We start from the raw sequence: 22,833 nt of genomic DNA, 5'->3' as shown, positions 1-22,833 counted from the left end.
TAATTAATGACACCTTCTGCTTGTTGCTTTGAAATAATAAATAATATGAAATATTAGCTCAGTGAACTGAGGGCTGGATATATCTCAACTCACTAAATGTGTTTCCCTTTCACTTGATAGTTTAACTGCATTTATATTTTTGAGAATGTTGCTTAATTGTAGTGCTGCCAGTTTTACAGCATCATAGTCTGTGCATCCTTTCTCATGATTTAAAATGTTTGGTTTATCTTGTTAAAGTTCTGCCGACATATAGCCATTCCTCATCATTAACCCAAAACAGACAGACTGGCCCTTTGAAGGCTCGTTTTTTAACGTCATTTCCGTTATTTTTTTCCGCCAAAATATACGCGTAAACGTTTTCACGTTTTGTAAACATTGGTGACATGGATGATAAAATATTTGTGAGTAAAAACTTTATTTTTGAATGATTTTCTAAATTAAAAACGCGGAGGTTGCTTCCCTCTTCAGCAATGTTTAACAATAAGGATTTTATTCTGAAAGCGGCGGCAGGAAATTGTGTCGCTTCCTGTCAATTGCGTAAATGTGATTTTTGAGGGCGGGAAAGAAGATAGGAAAGTGAAAGAGAACCACAACAACAAACAACATCTGTCCGTCAGCGTCGGTGTTAAACTCAGAGGGAGGTCTCCGTGTCCGGTGTTTCCGGTTTAAACCGGGAAGAAGAAACGACACGAGCCGGAGTAACGCGGGAAAAATTAGCCGTTCGCGTTAGCTCGGTGTCATTGAAACTAAGCTAGCTACGAGAGACAGGTCAACTCGGCCTGCTGACCTTTGACCGACCGTCAGATGTGTTCTCTGTGAGGCAGGAGGAAGAATAAAGACTCGGGGGTCATCATGGCTGCTTCTCCGGTGGAATACACCATCGGGGGGGTGAAGGTCCAGTTCCCCTGTAAGGCCTACCCCTCCCAGCTGTCCATGATGAATTCAGTGAGTAACAGTCACCACTTCACCAGCTCATCGGCCTGCTTTGACTTACAGGATTTTAGTTTAATATCCTTCACTTGACTTTAGATCAGAGTTGGTTTGTATGAAACTGGATACTGATGGAAAGCTTCAGTTGGAGAATTGTCTCAACAAAGAGTTCTCCACAGAAAACTCACAAATATGATCTTTATCTTCCCATTGTTGTGAAGTTGCCCAGTTTGTGTGTCTGTGACTGTGGTTAAGTGCCTGATATAGTTGTGTGTTTGTCTCGTCTGCAGATCATTCGAGGACTGAACTCCGGGCAGCACTGTCTCCTGGAGAGTCCCACAGGAAGTGGGAAGAGCTTGGCCTTGCTCTGCTCTGCGTTGGGCTGGCAGCAGGCTCGGCTGGGTGAGCCTGCTGCCAGCCCAAGACCTTGTTTTTCTTTCCCACATTTTTTTTTTTTGTATGAAAACATATTTTACTTTGGTTGATATGTTCTAACTCATAGAACTGATTCCAGTTGGCAGTCAGTTCCAAATAGTCAGAATCTCATCCAATGATCAAAGAGGATTTGTATCAAGGAGAGAGAACTTATTTAACACTAAAATGTATTAACTCTACAAACAGACTGAGAGTGTCTTTGTTCAATCTGTGTTTCCTATGTGATGACAGCCAAACTGCAGCAAGGAGGGAGCCCAGAAGAGGACAAGAGCCAGCCAGATAAACACACAGCTGGCTGGAAGAAGTGTGACACCAGCAGCTTCTGTCAGTGTGTGTGTCACAGTAAAACCTGCAGGGCTTCAGGGGCTGAACTTGATGTTGTGGACGTCACTGTATTGCCATGTAAAGAAACAGCACAACAGGTGCCTGGAGCCCACGAACAAGGTGAGGACACGAGCCCTTCACATGTTTGTGGTGTCACAGGCTATTTTTCCTGAGCATGTCCGTTATTTTTGTCTTAGTGTCGTCACTGGAGGAATCGCAGCCCAAGAAAAAGTCCATCGCTTCTCGACTATGTGAGAACTTTCAATCTTCTGTCCACTCTGTTGATGATGACTTCCAACCAGACAGGAAGCGCATCCGTACTGCTGAGCAGAAGGTAGGCACAGACACTTTGTACACACTGCTGTAATTTACTGTAGCGAATGTATAAAGTTTATTGCCATTTGTACAAGTTAAAAACAGGTATATTGGAATTCTGCATGTCCCTGAATGGAGTAACAAACAAACAGGCAAATAGTGCATTCGAGACATGGTGCATAAGGTAAACATTATAATGAAACATAATTAAACTACACATTATAAATAAAGCAATAAAACAGCACTAATGACTAAAGACAGTAATGAAAAGAAATATGTACACACAGAACTGGATTTGGTCCCAACTGGATATTGGATAGATATTGCACATGGCAGCTTTGAGATAGTGCACATAAATTGTCCAGCACGGGGGGATTAATTGTTCAGCGTTGGCTGTAATACAAATGTGGAAAAATGTGCAGTTTGTAAAGTTTCTGTGTTTGTTCCTCAGGGAAGGAAAAGGCAGCGTCTGGAGCAGGGAGTCATTTTCATCGATGATGATCATGATGAAGTGGAAAATGAGCCTCCAAATCCAAAATGGGAGACGAAGAACTCAGCACCTGGTTTCTCGTCATCATCATGTGGTGTGAGTATATGATGCACAATAATGACACTTTAGTTAATGTTTTACATTCTAAATGCTATCAATCCAAAGTCAATTCAAGTCGATAGTTTCACTGTGTCAGCTGCACTTTGAGCATCACTCAACTTCACCACCAGATGGCGTTAGACTCCACCAAACTGAGGTCGTGGTTTAAATTTAAAAACATGGAGTTTGTTTGTTAAACAGGGAACAAAGTGTGTATTCGTTATGGAGGCAAGTTTCTTTGTGTGAGCAAATAAATAATCATTGAAAACATGATCATCAGTTTTCCTGGATAATATAATTCTATATATTAGTAGAACTTTTTATCCACAGATTATCTTTTCTAACAAATAATCTTGAAACATATTTACACCAGTTGAGTCACATGAAGGGAAAAGTGAGCCACAACACGTTTGTGACACTGAAGGTCACTGGAAAGAGAGTTGGAAACATAGTTAAAAAAACAAAACTGTCCCTGACTTCATGTTTTATTTAGTGGATCCCTCATTTAAAAGTAAAATGAGGGTTCTTATTTATCAGTTTAATTTATTTTTGATAAATCAAGAATAGATTCCAAAGCTCAGTGTTACAGCTCCACATTTCTGTCTTTATTCACGTTCAGTCTCAAACCCGAAGGTTTGTTTTAATCTCATGTTAATTTATACAAAATAATAAAAAGAATTCAGTGATATGTTCACTGTGAAGCCACAGTGAAGTTTTTTTTTTTTTTTTTTTTTTTTTTGGTTTGTTTCCATCAATAAATCTGTATATGGAAGTTGATAACTTCAGTACTTTCTTACCTTCTCACTGTCTGAACACCTAAAAACTGACTTATTTCTCCTTCTGTGATGAAAAAACCATCCAGGTAACTAACCAGGCTATGACCTGATTAACCCAGTGCTTCTCAAATAGTGGGGCACATGTTCCCCCGCGGATCATACTTTTTTTGCTGTACTAGAATAAGGTGTGATCTATATTCCTTTCTTTTCTTTTCTTTTTTTGTGTTTTCGTTAATGATAAGAAGAGTACAATGCAGAGGTGTACTTCTCACAATTTTATAGACAAATGGTACTAGGCGTTGGGGGCGGGAAATATTTTCTTCTTCCTGGGGGGGCGTAACAGAAAATCATTGAGAAGCATTGGATTAACCAATGATTTGAGACCGTTTCAGCTAAGAAACTTTGTTTTAAAGGGCCAAAGTCTTCATCGTTCACTCAGGTGTTGATTATTTGTTCACCAAGAACATTGATAATGAATAATTTCTTGTGTAAATTGTCAGTTTTTGATCTTAATGATGAAGTGTGAAGGATCTTGTGTCAACTCATTGTCTCAGTAAGAAGCAACCAAATCGGGTGCATCAAGTATCCCTGAGTTCTTAAAGGTAGAAAAAGCTGTTTCTGCTGTATAATCCATGTTCCTGGGGAGACCATCATCACATGTGCCCAAACACAAGATGCCGTGTTGCAGCATTGTGGTCGAACTCTGCTCTGAAGCTGCAGGTGTGTGGTTTGGGTTTAGAGCGGCGGATGACGGGAGGTGGAAAAAGAGGAGGAGGGAAAGTGAAGTCGAAAAAGCGCATCCGTCTCTGGTTTCCCTGCAGCTACATGACCCGGGCTCCTTTGTCCGGGGAGTGCTGACTGACGGCCTGAATGGGGCCCTTTGAAGCAAGCTCCAGTTTTAATTAAGAGGGTTTGCCTCGCCCGGCCCGCTGATCTGTGAAAGCCACAGGGATAAATATTGAATGGGGTTCACCCGCTGGTTACTGCGCCCAAGGGATAAACAGGTGCTTTGGAGGGCAGATATTTGCCACCGTCCCTCACTGGAGGGGGGGTGTTTGGTGTCATGTCTTCTGAGGTCCTGGTTATTGAAGCCCACCCTTATTGGAGTGAATTCCAGGCCCCTGAAAGCTGCGGAATGAGGAGCAAATTGGCATCCAGCGAGAGGCGCCAGTGATACGAAGTGATCGGCTGCCTGCGGCCCCTCTGTGCCCTTAGACTGGCCCCCCCCGAGTGTGAGATTTCCATCTATCAGGTGTTGGCAGGCAGCGCGGCAACAGAAGCCTACCTGTGAACGCTGGGAGGTGTTCAGTAACACCACTGACCTGTTCCACTGTTCCCCCTCACACCTGGCCCAGTAGCTCTCCCACATGAGCTCTGTCAGCAGGGCTACCTGTACAGCTTCATGCCTCCTCTGGCCTTGTTAATCAGGGAACAGTTCCTTGACATCTTGTGCTGTCTGGCAGCCAAAACGGAGGACATTGTCCACTACAAGTGAAGCTGTTCTACTGAAACCAATATGTTCTCATTGCTGGTGTCCCAATTGCCCCTTTTGCCAGTTCTGTGCATTCCTGTCCAGGGGGTGTCTGGTCTGGGTTGCGGGGCCAAGCCTGAAACCTTGCTGTCCTGGCATCTCGGGAGGCAGCCGCGTAAAAAGATACTCTTGTTTCAGCTGTTTCCTGCTGCAGCTTTTGACAAGGGCCCCTATTCATCAAGTGGCCCTTCTCTTCTGCCCCAGCCCCCTTCTCGCTCCCCCTCCTGCCAATGAATAAGTAATTATTGGCCATCTTAGGGCAGGATATTTGGATGGCTCTGTTTAATGTGGCAGGAGCAGGTAAGGTGATCGGGCCCAGGCCCAGGCTGTGAAGCATAACTGTTCAGAAGAGAAAGGTAACCTGAACTGGTGTTGGGGCCCTGCAGCACCTCTGTTTATTTTTCACATGGGCTCAGGGCTCGTTATCCCTCTTAACTCTGAGAGATGGCTCTCTGAGGGCCCTCTCCGGCCCGTACTCCATCACACATTGTAATATTTGATGGACAAACATGCTTGGAAAATCTGAGCTGGCGGGTAACCTGAGCGACTTGTCTGTCGTCAGAAGTGCTACCTTCTGATCCCCTTTGGAAGTCACGGTGCATGACGGCACATACCGTTCATTCTTACAGGGAATCATCCTGCTCATTGGCACAGACTTTAATCATCAAACCACTCAACATACACATATTTACATATACATACACACAATATATAAGGGAGGGGTTGATGGAAAATGGAGAAGGTGGTCGAGGTGAATGAACTGTCAGCTCTGGTTTAATTGGCTGCAGGTCTGGGTTGAAATGCTGTTTTTAGGTCACCTGTAAGTAAAAAAGATCACATAAATAAGTAAAGAATTAAAGTTATAAGAGTCCTTGAGACCTTGAATGAAATGTGAATAATAATAATAATGTTCTGGACCTGGACTGAGGATCCTGTGATGATGTATGTGAGTCAGTGAGCGGGAAAAGAGTACACCACTTAAAAGAGTTCAACACATAAGCAGGATCAGTTTCATAAATGGTGCCGGCTACACTTAACCTGTGGGAGGGGGGGCACCTTGTCACTGGATGGCTAATTATGAAGCAGCTACATTTTCCCAGCCACCACAATGGCAGCCTATCAACTTTCAGGCGTAGAAAAGGTCACCTGGTGCAGAGAAAGACGGGACACCTGATGTATGGACACTAATTCTTTGTGTCTCTTCAAGAAAGCAAACGAATGTCAAAGAGTCTGTTGACACTGCAGATAATGAGGACGAGTTGGAAACGTCTGGTGTCGTCATACTGAGACGCTGTCGGCCATATTGTAAGATCTGCAGTTTAAGTGTAGTATATCCAAGAATGTGAAGTCATGAGCATTTTAAAAAGATTGGAAGTGTAAAACCATCTTCCTCTGTGGCCCCTTGTCTCATTTTCTGTGTGAAGGATTCTGGGAAACCTCAGATCTCCACTTTCGCACAAACCGTGTAAAACCACCGACCAAAAGACCTGAAACTGGAGACAGACCATAAACTCCTTATTAAAACATTTACTGAGCTAATAAAACCGACTAAGAAAGCAGCGAATAAATCAGATTTCTTTTGTTCTGTAAATCGGCCTGATTGGCAGCTTGTTGTGTAGCAGAGCTGTTTCCGTTCTCCTGGATTGTGAGCTTTTTACTGTTCCTTCAGATGTTGCACTAATTTTTGTTTCTGTTCCATCCAGACCCCACAGCCCTGCTCCCTATGCCCATGTGCATCCATCAAAGAGGGTGTGAAGGACAAAGACAGTAAAAACACGGTGCCAAAGATCTTCTTTGGAACTCGGACTCACAAACAGATCACACAGATCGCCCACGAGCTCAAGCGCACCGTGTACTCCGATGTGGCCATGACCATCTTGTCCAGCAGAGATCACACCTGCGTCAACCCAGAAGTGGCGCCTCATTCCAACCGTAATGAACGCTGCAAAGACCTGCTGGAGGCCAAAGAAGTGAGCACATACACACTTATATTTGGTATCTTTATGCTTTTCCAGGTTAACTAGAGGTTTCATTTTACTTTCTCAGCGGTGGCAGTTTCAACGATCACAAGAGTTTCAAATAAAAGTCACCTAAAGGACAGATGAGCTTACACCCAACCTGCTTCACCTTTTATCTCAACAAACAGGCAGTTGAGGAAAACCTGAATCCTGAACACTAAACACAGAGTCAATTATGTTTAACATATGAAAAAATGTATAGCCTGAACTTAAACCATGGATTTAAACCACGAGCAGGTATCAAGGCAACAGAGGCAACCTCATGAGGTTTTAATTTTATTGTGAAGGCTGAATCTGGGCTCTGCCTCCACACTGGACTGATTCATCAGGACACTTTCAACCAGTCTTAAAGATGGGGAACATTTCTCACAGGAAGTGATCAGACTCAGGGAACAGGGAACGTCCTTATTTTCCAGTCATCTCACTGAGAGGAAATTCTGCAGTATACGTTCATTCTTCACTGAGGCAATGGCCTTCATCGGAACCAGCATGAACTTCAACAGCTCTCCTGTTGAACTATCAGTGGTCCCTGACCCTGTGGACCTGAACCTGGTCCTGGTCCTCACAGACCCCAATCATCCCTCAGAGCCGACTCTGCTCTTCATCACAGTCTGGTTTTTCTAAAAGTCTCTCTGATCTTCACACTTGCTGTTTTTCTGCTTCAGCATCAACTTCTTTGCAGCTGAGAGAAGAACCGTGACAGTTCTTATAAATACTAACTGGCCAATGAGAAGCATGTCTTAAAGAATCTAACCCTTCTCTTTATTGGTTCCCGCTTTGACTGTTATCAAAGCTGACGGTGTCTCACAGGTGACCTGTGCTCAGGTGTTACAGCCATTGTTATAGCTTCCATGTCCCAACACTCTCACAGTGAATGAAGACGACATGTAAAAGAGCTCCATCTCATGTACCGGGACCCAATTACTCTGTCAGCGCTCCGTCCATCTCACGTCCCACCCTGCTCTTTATGGCCACAGCTGTAGGTGACGCTGCCACACAAACACTGTGTGACTTTGGCAGTAATAATTTCTGAATGAAGCGAGCTGCGCTGAACTCAGACATTGAAGCTTGTCTGCTCAGTGAAAGGCTGATTGATGGAGCGCAGCCATGTTTGAGAAAGTCAAGTTGAAATGGAGGGCAGGTGTTTTGACTGAAGGCAACATCAGCCTATCAATGTGTGATATTTTTTGTGTATGAATGCCTTTGTGTGTAACCCGACACAGACCAGACCCCCCCCCCCCCCCCCGAGGTGATGAGGACTGCGCATCACTGACACCCCTCTCCAGTCAGGGGTTACAAACAGGCCAGTTATTTCATGTGACAAAAGTTAGACAATCACCACGAAGGCAAACACCTCCACTGACAGCTTAATTGTCCTCATTACAGTCGGCGCCTCGACTTTAGGACTGTACGAGGGGCTGCAAGTGTCTCATGTTTCTGGAAAAAGAAAAGCTGGCTCAAATGTTCTTGACATTTCAGTGTGTTAGAAAGACCCTGCTGGACCAATTGTGGATATTGTAGCAGGATAATTGCTGCTCTCGGGCGACATTATTGAGGGAAATTTGTCTGGTAGCAGTTACACTACAGTCTACAGTCAGAAAGTCAAAGGGCTGGTCTGTGGTCGAGTTACTGTCAGAGAGAGTGCAAAAAGTCATTATCACAAAAAACAAGACATAATACAAATATCTACCTGGAGCTCCCTATCTGAAAATCAGTTTTGAAGAGTCAGGTGTAAAAAAATCTTTCCCTTCATCTTCATTTATTAGCAAATTTTCTTGTTTTAATTGCTTTTATTTGTATTGTTCTCTTTTTAAAGTTCAGTATGGATTTGATTTAATCTTTTCTTTCTTCTGTAAAACCCACAAACACTGTGGTGCCTCAGAAATAAAGGTTATAGTTATTCTTTGTCTTGTGTGTGTTTCAGGGCAGGTCATGTCGGTTCTATCATGCTGTCCACAGGATGCGGGACCAGTCCTCGCTCCGGCTCAATGGACTGCATGAAGCCTGGGACATCGAGGACCTGGTGTCTCTGGGCAAACGTCTCCGCTCCTGCTCTTACTATGCCGCCCGTGAACTGATGCAGGGTGCCTCCATCGTCTTCTGCCCTTACAACTACCTGCTGGACCCAATGATCCGAGAGAGCGTCAGTTCAGTCTCCAACGAGCAGCAGAGGAAATCAGTCCCAGAAGTCCCAGATTATTTGACATGAAGAGACATTAACTCCTCCCTTTCCATCTTTATTCACTCCAGATGGAAATCAACCTGGCTGGCCAGATCCTTGTCCTGGATGAAGCCCATAATATTGAGGACTGTGCGAGGGAGAGCGCCAGCTTCACGCTGGACAAAAACAATCTGCTGATGTCCAAGGATGAGCTGGACGGCATGGTGAAGAACAATATCAGAGCGTCCAAACATGAGCCGCTCAGGAACTTCTGCTACAGCCTGATCAAGTCAGTCCTTCAGTATGAGTCCTGTTCACCTCATCTGCTGCTCAGCTGAAAAACTGTGTCTTCTTGTGCAGCTGGATCCAGGACAGCCAGAACCAGCTGAGTGACAGGGGATATGAGACCGCAGGTAAAGTCTGGAATGGGAAGGACGTGCTGGGGATCTTTCATGGCCTTGGAATCACTGCAGGGACCTTCATTCTTCTGAAGGTACAACGCTGATTCACATGGATTCACTGTCACACTTTTTTATTTGATTCATGTTTTGGATTTCTTCTGTATTCTTCTTCTTTTTCTTTTCTTTCTCTTTAATTGTTCTTCCTTCATCTCTTTTCTTTTTTTTTCCATCTTCTTTCCTGCTCCACTTCCTACAAGAGGTTTTCAAATTTGACACAGCAAATGGTGTGAAATCATCTCAGTGGCTCTCATTTATGTGTATTAAAATACTTAAGTGTGATTTTTGTGATGTTCTTTGTTCCACTGTCTTCCTGTGTGACAGCAATGTCTATCTGCAGTGCTGGAGAAGGAGGAGCGCGTTGGTCTGGTGAACGGTAAAGAAGACACGGTGCAGATCCCAACCATCAGCTCAGCTACGTCCACAGTCCTCAAAAACCTCTTCATGGTTCTGGATTTCCTCTACAGGGACAACTGCAGGTCAGAGAGGGTACTGATCCTGATCCTAGTGCCTTGGACCAAGTTAGAGCTGAACGGTTTGTTGTGCTTCTTGTATCTGCAGGTTTGCTGAAGATTACCGTGTTGCTCTGCAGAGGACCTACGCCTGGACCAACCAGGTCCCTCCTGACGTCCCTGATGCTCAGGGTTTCTTTGTTCGGCCTCGTTACAAACAGCGGCAGAGCATCCGTGTCAAGACCGAAGTCCTGACTCTCAGCTTCTGGTGCCTGAACCCTGCTGTGGTAAGAGGTTGGAAGATGCTGCAAAGTCCTTCGAAGATATAAAAACAGAACTTGAACTCGCCTCAAGTGCTCCTGCAATCTGTCTTCACATTGTTGCTCAAATGAATGAGCACAATGATCAGATAAAGATAGAAACTTCAGATCAGCTCTAGAACAACCCAAACACACGAGAGGCTATTCTGGTTTACGGAGTGAGAATCAGCTCATTCTGAATATGCTGAAACATTTTTAAAAATAACAATCTTATAATGAGAAACAGAAAAGCCTTCAGGTCACTCTAAAAGGGTTAAATGACTGAAAAGCTTCTTTACAGCCTCTTTCTGGTTCTTCTGTCTCTTTATCTCTCAGGCATTTTCTGACTTGAGCGGGTCGGTTCACAGCATTGTACTCACATCTGGAACCCTTTCACCCATGAGTTCCTTCTCCTCTGAACTGGGGGTGAAGTTCTCCATCCAGCTGGAGGCCAATCACGTCATCAACAAATCCCAGGTCAGTGGTTGAGTCTTTAGACACCAAAGTGCTTGATTCCTCAAGATAGTTCAGTTCATCCCAAAAACTTATGGAACTTGTTGTCTCTGTGATGGACTGTCCCTGTCCAGAGTCTATCCTCACTCTGTCATCTGGATCGATCCAGATCCACCAGCCCGATTATGTTTGGTTGGATGGAGATATAAAACAATCCGAAATTGATAACTGGTTACAGTGTTCAGTAACTGAAGACCTGATGGATGATTCAAGGCTTCGGTCTTTAGTCACTGAATTAAAAATGGCATTAAATATGTTGTAGCTATAAAAACTGTTGGGTTGGACTCCAGCGTATGTGAGAACTCAGACTCTGATGATTGTTCTCAGTTTTAATCCTAATAACAGCAGGATATTTAATCCATGGTGTAAACTGATTGTGCACCTTCTCCTCAGGTCTGGGTGGGAACTGTTGGAGCAGGACCTCAAGGCAGGAAACTCTGCGCCACCTTCCAACACACGGAGACATTCACCTTCCAGGACGAGGTGGGAGCTCTGCTGCTCCAGGTCTGCCAGGTCGTGGCCAAAGGAGTGCTCTGCTTCTTACCCTCTTACAAGGTAAATACAACATGAGATAGGCAGAGCAGGACCTACAGGACCCAGAACATCTCAGCATCAATGAACACACTTTATTGAGCTCTTTTTTTATGTTGTAAATCTTTATTTGATGGATTCCTTTTTTGGATCTCAGCTAATTCAGAGACATGAGTTGACCACAACAGAAACAGGAATCAATAAATGTAAAATGCAGAAATAAAGAGATATTACAGAAACACATTTATGAACAAAGAGAAATATATCAGGACATAAACAAAGAAATGTAAAAATACAGAAATATAATTTACTTGATTTAGAATTTATTTGTTATTTGGAGTTTTTTCAGGAGCAGGGATCAGATCTTCATATAAAATCTTTTTTTCTTGTTATCACTGACTCTGTAACTCCACCGGGTTGAAGCGGGGGTGCCATCACTGGGGGGCGCTGCAGACCACAAACTGGAGTGTGTAGCTTGAAGGTATTTGTTGGATGGTGCAGAACAGTCACGTCCTCAGAGGCTCCAGTGCCCTCCAGGAGGACGAGGACGGCTGTCTGGTGTCGTGTGTTCCAGCAGATCCACACTGATCGATTCCGGCAGTTGTCGGGTTCCTGTTAAGTGGCGTCATCCTCAGAGAAGTGGATCCTCTTTCAGTTAATGAGAGCGTCCTCGTAGACACTTTGTCCCCCTTTGTTTGTTATGCGTTTTTATTCATGAATAATTCATAGCTGCTGCAGTTCACCTGTCACATCAGCTCACAAAGACCTGAATGGATTTCATTTATCGTGTGTTTGTCCACATGAGACTTTGGCCAGTTTTTGGTTAGTCATTCCGATCAATTAAAATATTTATATTATCATTTTCATTTGATTTCAAATTTTAACTAACAGGAGACGAAAGCAGTTTAAAAAACGAAATGTTAAGGCTCGTTTAGTCTGTTTCTGATTTGCTGTATTAATCATCAGCAGCCACTCACATGTACAGACTTAAAACAACAAACTCTGTTTCTTTCTGTATATTAAGTATTTTTCACTTATTTTAAATATTTTACTATATTGCGATTTTTTTATTTATTTATTTATTTATTTTTAATTATTATTATTTTTTTCCTTTTTATGTTGATGCCTTCAAGGGTTACTCAACTAAATCACTAATTCAACAAACTAGATTTAGATTTCCATTGATTGACTTTATTGTCCCACTCAATTGAAATCTGTCTCTGAAAGATGAGATGAAGTTTTATTGATTTTGCTGTCGGGGAACATACAGGTACTTTATTCAGGACCCGACAGGTGAGATTCTGGTCCAGCTGCTAAGACCTGTTGTCATGGAGACCAGGCGGTGTGTCACCGACACACTGCTGTGATGCGTCAGTGCTGTTTCAGTGGACATTGGAACCTTCAGTTGTTTTGCCTTTGGCAGATTTGGTTTTTGCCTTCGGCACGTGTGTGCAGTGTGTTCGACTTGTGTTGTGCACTGCAATCGCTGGTTTGATTTCTCCACAGCCCTCATTGGCTCACTATCCATTTGCATTCTCGAACAGTTGATGCTAAAACCGAGCCTCGCTGTTTTCTCGTTTTACCTTCCTCTCTGTCAGCCCATGATGCCAGCCGAGGAGCGACTACGAGCTCGGAGATGTTTTCTTATTAATGATAGCCATGTAGGAGTCTTCTGTCTCTCTCTGTGCTGATGCATAAATATTTAATCTGCAGTCAGCTCTTAAAGATGAGGAGATGAGGGGATATGAAGGGCTGGGGTATTAATTGGAGCCCATGGAGGCCTCGTTGGTGCCTCTGAGTCCCGACTGTTCTGTGATCTGTGTGTTTGTCCGTGTGCTGCACAGAGGATAGGTCATCTTCAGACATCCCTGTTAACTGTGTCTAGGTGATTGTTATCAGCCACTCACACGCAACTGGCTCAGTGAGACCGAGGGAGCAGCAAGGCCATCGGGGTCAAGGAGGTGTCCCTCTGCACAGCAGGCTGCTTCAGCTCCACCTCATAGTTACTGTGCTGTTCAGGAATGAATTGTAGTAATATTTGTGGAGCAGATAGGGAACTCAAGAGCATCAGCAGCTCACTACATTTCTTTTTTTAAGACACATGGACACACACAGTCTGTCTGTAATCGTGTCCAAACACTCTCTACTGCACCAACGCTGTGGTTTTGTAGCACTTTAGCCTTAATACCCCCCTGGTTGATGCCCATTAAAACCACAGTGGAACCTGCCGTCTGGTCCCAGCCGCCAAAGGAACGGACCAGGAGAGGGAAGGGGGGGCTGCGCTGATGGTTTATTAAAAAAAGAGAGAGAGAGGGAGAGAGAAAGAAAGAAAGAAAGAAAGAAGAAGGCAAGGTTTGCAGAAGTGGCAGCAACTACAAGATGCTTTTAAAGGAGATTGAGATAAGGGCCATTAGGTGGTGTCGCCTCGCTGTCTGTGTGAAGACGCACCCGGTGCTGGCGCCTGGCCTCTGCCAAGCGTGTGTCAAATCAAAGTCAGAGCAAACTGCAGGACGAACGCCCACCGGCCTCAGCACCAATCAAACAGCTGCAGAGGTCCAGTTATCTAAGAGCGAGACTGTGTCTGTCTGCGTCTGGGACCAGATTAGATTCATGGGTCAATTTGCTCAGTGTGGGATAAACTTCCTGGTTCGTCCTTCGAGCTGAGGTGATGTTTTATGAGTTTTTACAGTGGAAACTTGAGGGTTACTGCTGTTTCACTGAGCTGACTCACATTTTCGAGACTTTAAAAACAGGTTAGATGGAGCTTCAACAACGTCCATGTTTAGGTTCCTCTCTGATCCACAGCAGCAACATGAGCTGCAGTGATTCATCTGTTTATTCGTCACCTCATTTTTTGATCTAAATAACTCTCATGAAGTAAAAATGCTGTGCTACGATTAGTATTAGTTGTTCCCTTGTAAAAAGAGAAAACAAAGTTAAAAAACAGCATCTGAAGCCGATTCCTGGTTCAGAGACCTGGATCAGGCCTCAGCCCCGCCCACCACCTGCTGGCTCCAGGTGAGAGACAGTCAGACCAGCAGGCGGCTAAGAGTGGTTAGCATTGTTCGTATCTTATTTCTTTGTTTGTTAGCTTTATCCAGCGGTGGCTGACACAGTTTTAGCAGTTGTGCTAGTGCTAACTCTGCTCACTGAATGTGACTGTTCTTTAATTTCAGTGAACAAATTGACATGATAATCCGACGGTGATGAGGTTATTAGATGTTTAATCTGACCTAATCTCACATACTGTAACTAACTGATTGTGTGTTCAGCTCCGTTTAAAATACGACTTGTGTCTTTGTAGAGAAGTAAATGCGATCAACAAGGCGACTGTTTTCCTCTCTGGGCAGCAGGAAGTGTTCTAGCCACGTTGTGTTGTCACCGCCAGTGTGTCAGCAACGTGTCGAGCAGGAGACGAGGGCTGGGCAGCAGGCCGGAGGTGGCAGGTGGCTTCTTGCCGCCGGTCTTGGCGTGATGGTTGCTGTGATATTTTGGGACTGAATAATTTACACCGCAACAACACGCCTCCCCTCGCCACCACCAAATGTGGCTCCTGGCTCCATGTTTCATTAATGCCGTCGCCTCCAAAGCACTTCCATAATTCAGCAGGCACTAGAGGAGCTGCAATGTGTCGCCACACGGCTCACTGACACCGGGGACAGGGGGAGGCAGCGGGGGGTGGATGCAGACGAGGTGAAAGATGGGGAGATAGTAAGTGGGTGGAAGAAAGGGAAAGTGTAAAAGTGCCAGAGAATCTCCAGTTCACTGCCTCGATCTGTTGTTCACCGCCTCGTCCCAATTGGCAGAAAGATCTAGCCCATTTTATCATGTCACCGACAGAGCTGAGCGTCGTTCCACCACCAACAGAAAGGACGATGAATTATTCACACTTTGTTGTGCTAAACGCTGCTCATTCCTGTTAATGTAGCCTCTAACTGAGCCCCCTGTTAAAGACTGAAACAATAAATACATGTACATTCACTTTAAGAGCAGTCGAATCATCTCTGCAGAGATGCCTCAAAACTTGAAAGATCTAAATCATTTACAGCAGTTTATTGTCAGTAATTGGGACGTTTTAAATTGATTGTTTTTAAGCAATAGAAACATGAATTGAAGAGACTGCAGGAATGAAAGTCATAAGGACAGACTCTTTCATTGTGTGACAGTTTACACCCAAAAGACAGAAAAATGCTAAACTAAAATAGAATTGTAAGCAAATAAAGAGATAAGAGAAAGATTAACACACATACATGTACACACATCTAAAACATTTGTCAGGTAAAACTGTCATGGTCAATATTGTGATTTTTATTCCGTTAAAAGGAGGATTATTGTTTTCACAAGTTTGTTGTTTTTGAAATTGTCGTCATCTTTTATCCATGTTCTGTTGGTCAGTTCGAGGTCAAATATTGGATAAGAGCAGCATGATGTGCAGCTTCATGTAGGAGCTTAGCAGCTCTCTATCACATGCTCTCCCTGAATTATTCATCGAGCTGCTTGTGTCTGTAGTTTTTGCGTCTGTAAGTTCTTTGTTGAGCGTCTGACACTCACATGGTTGAAAGCCTTTGCTGAAGGTGCTAAAGATCCATTTGACTGCACAGACAAACGCTTCACTACACATCAATACGTCCACACAGTTTCACTCATCGTAACCGACACAAGAAGGAGAAAGTTACACCTGAAATGTCCCACTGATGCCCAAAAGTCAATACTGAGCCAGATATAAACCTTCAGAGTTTATCTTCTGCAGAACAAGACAGTCTGAAATCATCAGGATTATTTTACATATTCACTTTTATCTACCTACCAGGACAGTCTGGACTGACTGGACTGGACTGTTATTTGATTGCGAGCAAACATCCCCTCATGTCCATTTATCATTAAAGTAAGCGCATGATGTTTCTGTCAGTCACCGTTCTTCAGAGAAGACGATGCTGTGGTCGTCCCTGACGCCTTGGGATTGGTTGTGTTGTCCCTCTTAGCTCTTCTCCTCGTGGACTCAGCTCCTTTCCAAGTGCAGCCTGGCAGATAATGGCTGTTTTGTTTGGTGGTAGATCTTCCTTAAGTACATCACATGAATTATTCATCTCTTGCTCAAGATTGGACTGAAAAGCAATTGCAGGACAGTTTGCTGAATTTGAAGAGGTCCTTGACGATGTAACGCTGCATATTTAGTGAATGTATTAATGTTTTATTGATGCAAACCTCCTGGCCTCTTGTGGTAGGAAGCACCAACCTGATTAAATCCTTCCCATAATTTAATTTCATTACTGTGATGTCAGACTGACTTTGGTGTTTTTGTCTTCACGACACTATGTTTTTATGGCTGAAGATAAAAAAATCATTCCTCGTCCTTCTCCATCTTCATCTGGCTCCAACTCTTCAGCTCGACACACTGCAGTGAACTTTTCTGTTGACTGCAGGAGAAGAACTTCTACTTGACCCTTCCAACACATTTCCAAGCCAGTGAAGCAGCTCTTTGATTTGAGGCCATGCTTATTGAAGGATATAATCTGCACTGCGCAGACATGAGTGGAGCTGTGGTGGCATGAGGGCTTTTAGATCAATGTGTCTCTCCTGAGAGCTGCTGACTTTTTGTACTAACAATAGCACAACAACGGTGATTTTTATTACGGAGGGGGTTCAGACACGTCAGCTGTCTAAGTGCAAGCAAAATAAACAAATCAACTTTGAGGACACAGGAGCAAACATGTTGGGTTAAATGCCTCCTACCCTGACCCCCTAACCCGTTGCAAGCTTTTTGTTTCAGACTTGTAAAGTGTCTGTAATGTGTCACTGGACCATGTCTCTCACTTCAGAACTTGAGGTACGGTGTTACATGTGAGGATGTTCAGTCTTGGACTCTGCTCTGTATCTTCCCTGATGATGATTCTCAGGGTGTAGTTGGTCTGAGATCATGTGATGGACTCAGCCAGTCCAGAATATTCCACCTCTTCATCCTGAGGAGCTCTTGGGCCTGCTGGGTGATGAGGTGTCGCCCAATAAGTTGGATGGTTTGATGCTTTTGGCTGAATGTGTCTGTTCATCCTGCTGCTGCAGTGAAATTATCAATAAATGTCAGTTTGCAGCCCAAAGAAATAGAACTGGAAGAGAACCAGAACCGTGTGTGACAGATCAGCTGGTGGCGTCAGTCATGACTGATGACATGACTGTTTCTTCCTCCATGATGAGGTGGAGGATGAGTTTTGGTACACCGTTCCAGAGCTGGTTCTTTTTACGTTTACATTTCGTGACTCAGCTGAAGAGCATCAGTTCAGCTTCGGATCAGATCTGTGTTTTGAGATGATAAACAGCGATACCTCAGTCTGTGTGATCTGATTTTTACTTTTCATTTCCACCATGATGCCTCTTATGATTCACTCAGATGCTGGAGAAGCTGCGGGATCGGTGGAACAACACTGGAATCTGGGAGAAGCTGAAGAACCAGAAAACCGTCATCACAGAGCCGCGGGGGGGAGGGAAGGGGGACTTTGATGAACTGCTTCAGACTTATTACAACGCCATCAGAATCTGTGATGGACGAGGTACGACATCAATGCTGAGACAATTGAATTAGATTTAATGATGAAAGATGATTCTTCATTTGCCGTTCATCAACTCGTCTTTTCCTGTGATTCTTTCGTCATAGATGGTGCGTTGCTGATTGCTGTGTGTCGGGGAAAAGTGAGCGAAGGGCTCGACTTCACAGATGACAACGCAAGAGCCGTGATCACCATCGGGATCCCCTTCCCAAACATCAAAGACCTCCAGGTACGTAGAAGAAACAATCAGATACACGACTGGCTACAGGAAACTACATAAAGAGTAATTGGCTCCCTTTATGGAAATTGTTTATGTGAAAGATGAAAGTAGCCTTCATGTTCAGTGTGAAGAAGCAGGCAGTGCAGATGGTGATAGAGATCTGGATTAATGAACTGTGTGGTGTTTAACACTAGAATTACGTTTCAACCAACAGCCTGAGTGTCAGGTGTTTAGGGGCATTTGTATATTTGTTGCTGAGAATTCTTGGCCTTTGGAAACGCTGCTCTGAAAATATTTCATGACTTCAATAACAGCACTGGATTGTTAGCGCTGGACCTGTTAGGCTGTTAGCAGGTACAAGCTGCTGCTGGTTAAATCCCAGAATTCACACCGTAGGTCCACCCTGTCTGTGAAAACCTTTACTTCACTGGCTTTGACCGAAACACAGAGACAAATAATGTAACTCACAGACATCAACACACACTAAATCAGAGCATCCTTTTTGGTGATCCGTGAAATAAAATCCCAAAGCGATGTTGCTGTGTTGACTCCGTCCCGAGCAGATAAAGTTGACCTTTAAGTTTGAGCCCCCCCTCGTCATTCCTCCTCATCCTCCTGTCAGAGATGCTGAAGCTTCCGCTAACCTGTTCTGTCAGTGGTGGTGAAGCTACGGCTGTCAGCTTCACCTCCGTCAGCTCTCAGGGCATCGCTGCTTCCGTTTCATCAGATTTATTTTTTAAGTTGAGCAGGTGGATGATCTGTAGCTTAATGTGAAGAAGGGCAACTTTTTTCTTGAATTAAAATCAGTTTAACAGCCTGTTAATCAAAAAGAACCAGATATGCACATTTTTAGTAAAATAAATAAGTGAAAAAAATAAAAACTCATGATGAGGTGATTTAAAAACCTGCAGAAACACAGATGTTAGACGGATTTTAGTCCTCAGACAGCTCAGCACTGTTTCAGAGAATCACCGATGCTTCAAATTTAACAGTTGTAGTCAGTGTTTAATCCGTTTTAATCAGCTCCAGGTAAAAACTGATTCTTCACATAGAACGACCTTTGAGAGGCTGGGGGGGACTGGGGAGCGCTGGGGGGGGTGAGGTTCTTAGACAGCACTGAGAAGAGACACTGAGCCACGAGGCTGAGCTTTCTACTGATCAGAGTCAGTTCAGCTCCAAACTGACGCTGCGTCTCCCTGATCTGATCACTGTGATCACCATCTAATCAATCTGCAATCAAACCAGTCTACTGACACACACGCTTTAAATTCAACATGTACTAAACATAATTACAGGGAGCAGACGCACACATATAGAAGAATCAATACGAAACGCAGAGACAACTTAAAAATAGTAAAAGGACAACATGTGAAAAAGACAAACTCAGGGCAGAAAACGGTTTCATTCACTGAGTCACTCTTTTGCTGTGACTCCTCCTTCATTGGTGGTTTCTTCACCCTTTGCCTTTTTGCGTACTGTCACAGTGGACGTTCAGAACTTGACATGTTTTTGATCAATGATGTTATTTCCTGTCCAGCAGACGTGTTAATTCTTGTTTTAAATTGAGTTTTATTTTTCTTTAAACTTGTGTTCTCAATAACAATCTCATCATGTTGGTAACTGTCACGTGTTCTTATATTTATGTTAATTTACCCATCTGTCAAAAACTGAAGGGTCAGTCCAGCCTCACTGTCCACAGCACTACATCTATCAGATTGGATCAGATCCAGTCGCTCCTTCTGGGTTTCAGGAGCTTCCTGAAGAGAGAGGGACGTCCCTGCTGTGATGGACTTAAGGAGTTGGTTCCTCATCAGAACCACAGACCAGAACAGTCTGGACTGAGACGGTCCTGGTTCAGGGATGGTGATGACAGATCACACGGATGGAGGAGATTAGCACCAGTTGTGCTAACATGAGCTAACACGGACCCAGAGAATCGTCTGGTTGGTTCTGAGCAGGCAGCCCTGCTGTGAGGATGGTGGTGACCCAGCTTCTGGAGGTTTAAAGTCCCCAGTGATCTGGATCCCTCCTGGTCCACATTCCCAGACACGCATAACTCCTGAACGCCACAGCCGGAGCGCATAGCGTAGCATTTTACTGGCCTGTTGTGTTATTGTGACCAAGATCAAAGTTCGAACGTAAAGTTCTCTGCAGTGAAGGTGGAATTACATTCAGCTTGGATTTTTCCAATGGCATGTTTTACAGTAAGCAGTCATGGCCTGCGTGAGTGAGTCTGACAATAAGTGGCTTTAACGAGCAATAAAAAGACACTTACGACTGATGCAGCATCTGTGAGTTTAACGGCGGACTCAGCCTGCCCTTCATTACTGTTTCTCTGAGCTACACAGGATTTCAGAGGAATGTTGAAGAGTTCATGGAGCTCCACAAACTCTCCACCACAACAGTTAGAGAAAGACGGACATCCTGCAGTTCACTGCTGACACAACTCAAATGATCATCGCTCACAATAACGTCCAATCAGCAATCAGGGAGAACCTCTGTGACCCGTTGTCCTTCTGTTAACCTTGGTTCATGCTCCACATGACCTCTAATGGACAATGATGGAAGCCAAGCAGAGAGCTTTATCATGTTCACATTATTGTTCTCTTTGTGTTGATCTTGTCAGCTTCTTCTTCCAAAGCTCCAGTGTAACGCATTCTAACCTCTCTGTGCTCACTTCAGTCCAGGCCGATGGCTGAACGGGTGAATAATAAATAATAATAATTACAAACATGCTGCCAGGTTAAATCCAGAGTTTTAGCTCTGAGAAAGAGAAAGTTTGACTGCAGCTCCGTCTGAGCTGATCCATGATCCTGTTTGAAAGGAGTGTGATAGTCTGATGCCCTTCTGAGTGTGTAAGCACACAAACAGACACACACAGACGCTCACAATCTTCAAGATGAGCCACTCAGCTGTCACCTCAGCCCCATGTGACAGATGAGGCGCTCAGAATCTCAGTGACAGACACAAGATGTCCTGGACAGCCAGAGGCGTGCGCGCGCACACACACACACACACACACACACACACACTGTGTCAAATGTAGCTGGGACAGATGCGCTCAGCTGCGACTCATGCCTGCTGGTCAGATGTCTGTTTTTCGGGATGAACAGGTAGCGGTGGCGGATGGAGCTGGAGCGGCTCACTGATCTCCTGACATTTTAACTAATCCCTTCTAGCTGCTGCTTTCTTGCACATTTGGGAGATTTGCTAGCAGCCAGAATTGGCTTTTTCACATATGCAGCCTGTCATGTCCGATTGGACGGTGACATGGTGCAGACCGGGGATGTGACGGCTCTAACGCTGAAGTGGACTGTGATTGGATTTGGATGACATGGCTGACCCGGGGCTACTGGCCTTTCTGTTCCGGCCGACCGTCTAGAAGTGGATTCTTTAACTGCTCTGGTGTCTCATACGTTGGCAAACATCTCACCACGAATCCGGCTCCATGTATCAGACCTGCTGTGACATGGCCGCCTGAGTGTGACTGTAGATCTCCTGACAGGCCCTGGTCCACGTCACACAGACCGCCGGACTGATCCGGGGTCAGGGAGCAGGTCCTGCTCACAGGTGTTGGTTCTTCAGCAAGGTGCCATTAGTCATAGTCCAACTTTGTGGCGACATTTCGGTACTTCCTGTGACTGCTTGTTTGTTTGTTGTTTTTTTTGGGGGGTGGAGTGAGGTGATGCATGAGAAGGAACGGGCTGTACCTGCCGCAGCCTCGTTCGGTGGCTCAGGGCGAGCACACGGTTCCTGTCAGAAGCAGTTAGAGCCCATCCAGCAGCCTCTGTCAGACGCCAGCTGAACTTTTCACTTGTCAATTCTGAAAGGTTAGTGCTAAAACCAGCAGTGACAGATGCAAATGGACGGATGCTTCATGTCACGTAGCCCACCTGGTCTGCCCCCTCCCACCTCCATGTGGCCTCTGTTGCCCCCCCAGCGGATCTCAGTCAAACCTCAGCATTTCAGGCTTTGTCTGGTTGGCTGTGTCCCAGATACCTCACCCACTCAGTCCCCCCCCTTCGTGTCCCATATTAATCCAATTAGTTCTTCATGCACGAAGCTCATCTCACATATGATGTCGCACACCGCTGCCTTTTAGTGTGTTGGTCAAAATGTCATTTCACTTGTTCAGAGTCGAGTGGACGGATCAGGTGACAGATTCTCCAAGTCCGTAGTCCAGAATCAGAATCAGTGAACTTGGTAAGAAGGTCAAAGATAAACGCTGCGTACCCAAATACTTCAGAAGATCTGGTCTGAGAGCCGCCAGTTTGAAGACTCCAATCAGACCATCAGACATTTTGGTTTTATTAAAACAGGTAGAAATCATCTTTGGAGGAATGATTGGGTGGCATCGCCTGTCAATCACACAGTAACCATGCCCCTTACTCCATTAAAGCATTAACAAAACTAAAGTGTGACAATACAAGAAAATGGGTGAAAAATGAAAAGGACTTATGACTAATTAGTGAAGACAGTGTGATGTTCAGGTCATGAATCAGAGCTTCTAGCTGTCGAGTGGAAAATTATTTTTTGTTGTTTTTTTTTTTCATTCCTTGATGCATCAAACTGGAAATGAGCTCTAACTGAATAATGTTTTTGCTTTCAGGTGGAGCTGAAGATGAAGTACAACGACCAGCACTGTAAGTCCAGAGGCCTCCTATCAGGCCACCGCTGGTATGAGATCCAGGCCTACAGGGCCCTGAACCAGGCCCTGGGCAGGTGAGTCCCTCTCTGCA

General features: G+C 44.5%; 1 protein-coding gene across 3 annotated transcripts in view; it reads left to right on the top strand.

The window, feature by feature from the left end:
* Nucleotides 1-563: 563 nt before the first annotated feature.
* The window catches only part of brip1 (BRCA1 interacting helicase 1), a 28,229-nt gene continuing 5,959 nt past the window's right edge, over nt 564-22,833 (top strand). For all 3 annotated transcript variants that reach the window (XM_029517463.1, XM_029517462.1, XM_029517461.1), the window contains exons 1-16: nt 564-945; nt 1,221-1,332; nt 1,597-1,809; nt 1,887-2,023; nt 2,456-2,590; nt 6,604-6,870; nt 8,843-9,061; nt 9,169-9,368; nt 9,440-9,572; nt 9,862-10,016; nt 10,099-10,276; nt 10,625-10,765; nt 11,195-11,356; nt 17,718-17,877; nt 17,982-18,103; nt 22,704-22,816. In XM_029517463.1, coding sequence (XP_029373323.1) covers nt 853-945; nt 1,221-1,332; nt 1,597-1,809; nt 1,887-2,023; nt 2,456-2,590; nt 6,604-6,870; nt 8,843-9,061; nt 9,169-9,368; nt 9,440-9,572; nt 9,862-10,016; nt 10,099-10,276; nt 10,625-10,765; nt 11,195-11,356; nt 17,718-17,877; nt 17,982-18,103; nt 22,704-22,816 — 2,540 coding nt within the window. In that variant the 5' untranslated portion in view covers nt 564-852. The remainder of the gene's footprint in view (nt 946-1,220; nt 1,333-1,596; nt 1,810-1,886; nt 2,024-2,455; nt 2,591-6,603; nt 6,871-8,842; nt 9,062-9,168; nt 9,369-9,439; nt 9,573-9,861; nt 10,017-10,098; nt 10,277-10,624; nt 10,766-11,194; nt 11,357-17,717; nt 17,878-17,981; nt 18,104-22,703; nt 22,817-22,833) is intronic.

Source organism: Echeneis naucrates, chromosome 13 (genome assembly GCF_900963305.1).
Source record: "Echeneis naucrates chromosome 13, fEcheNa1.1, whole genome shotgun sequence".
In the NCBI taxonomy this organism is placed as follows: domain Eukaryota; kingdom Metazoa; phylum Chordata; class Actinopteri; order Carangiformes; family Echeneidae; genus Echeneis; species Echeneis naucrates.
The sequence above is the reverse complement of the archived record's forward strand: the minus strand, read 5'-3'. Positions and strand labels throughout refer to the sequence as shown.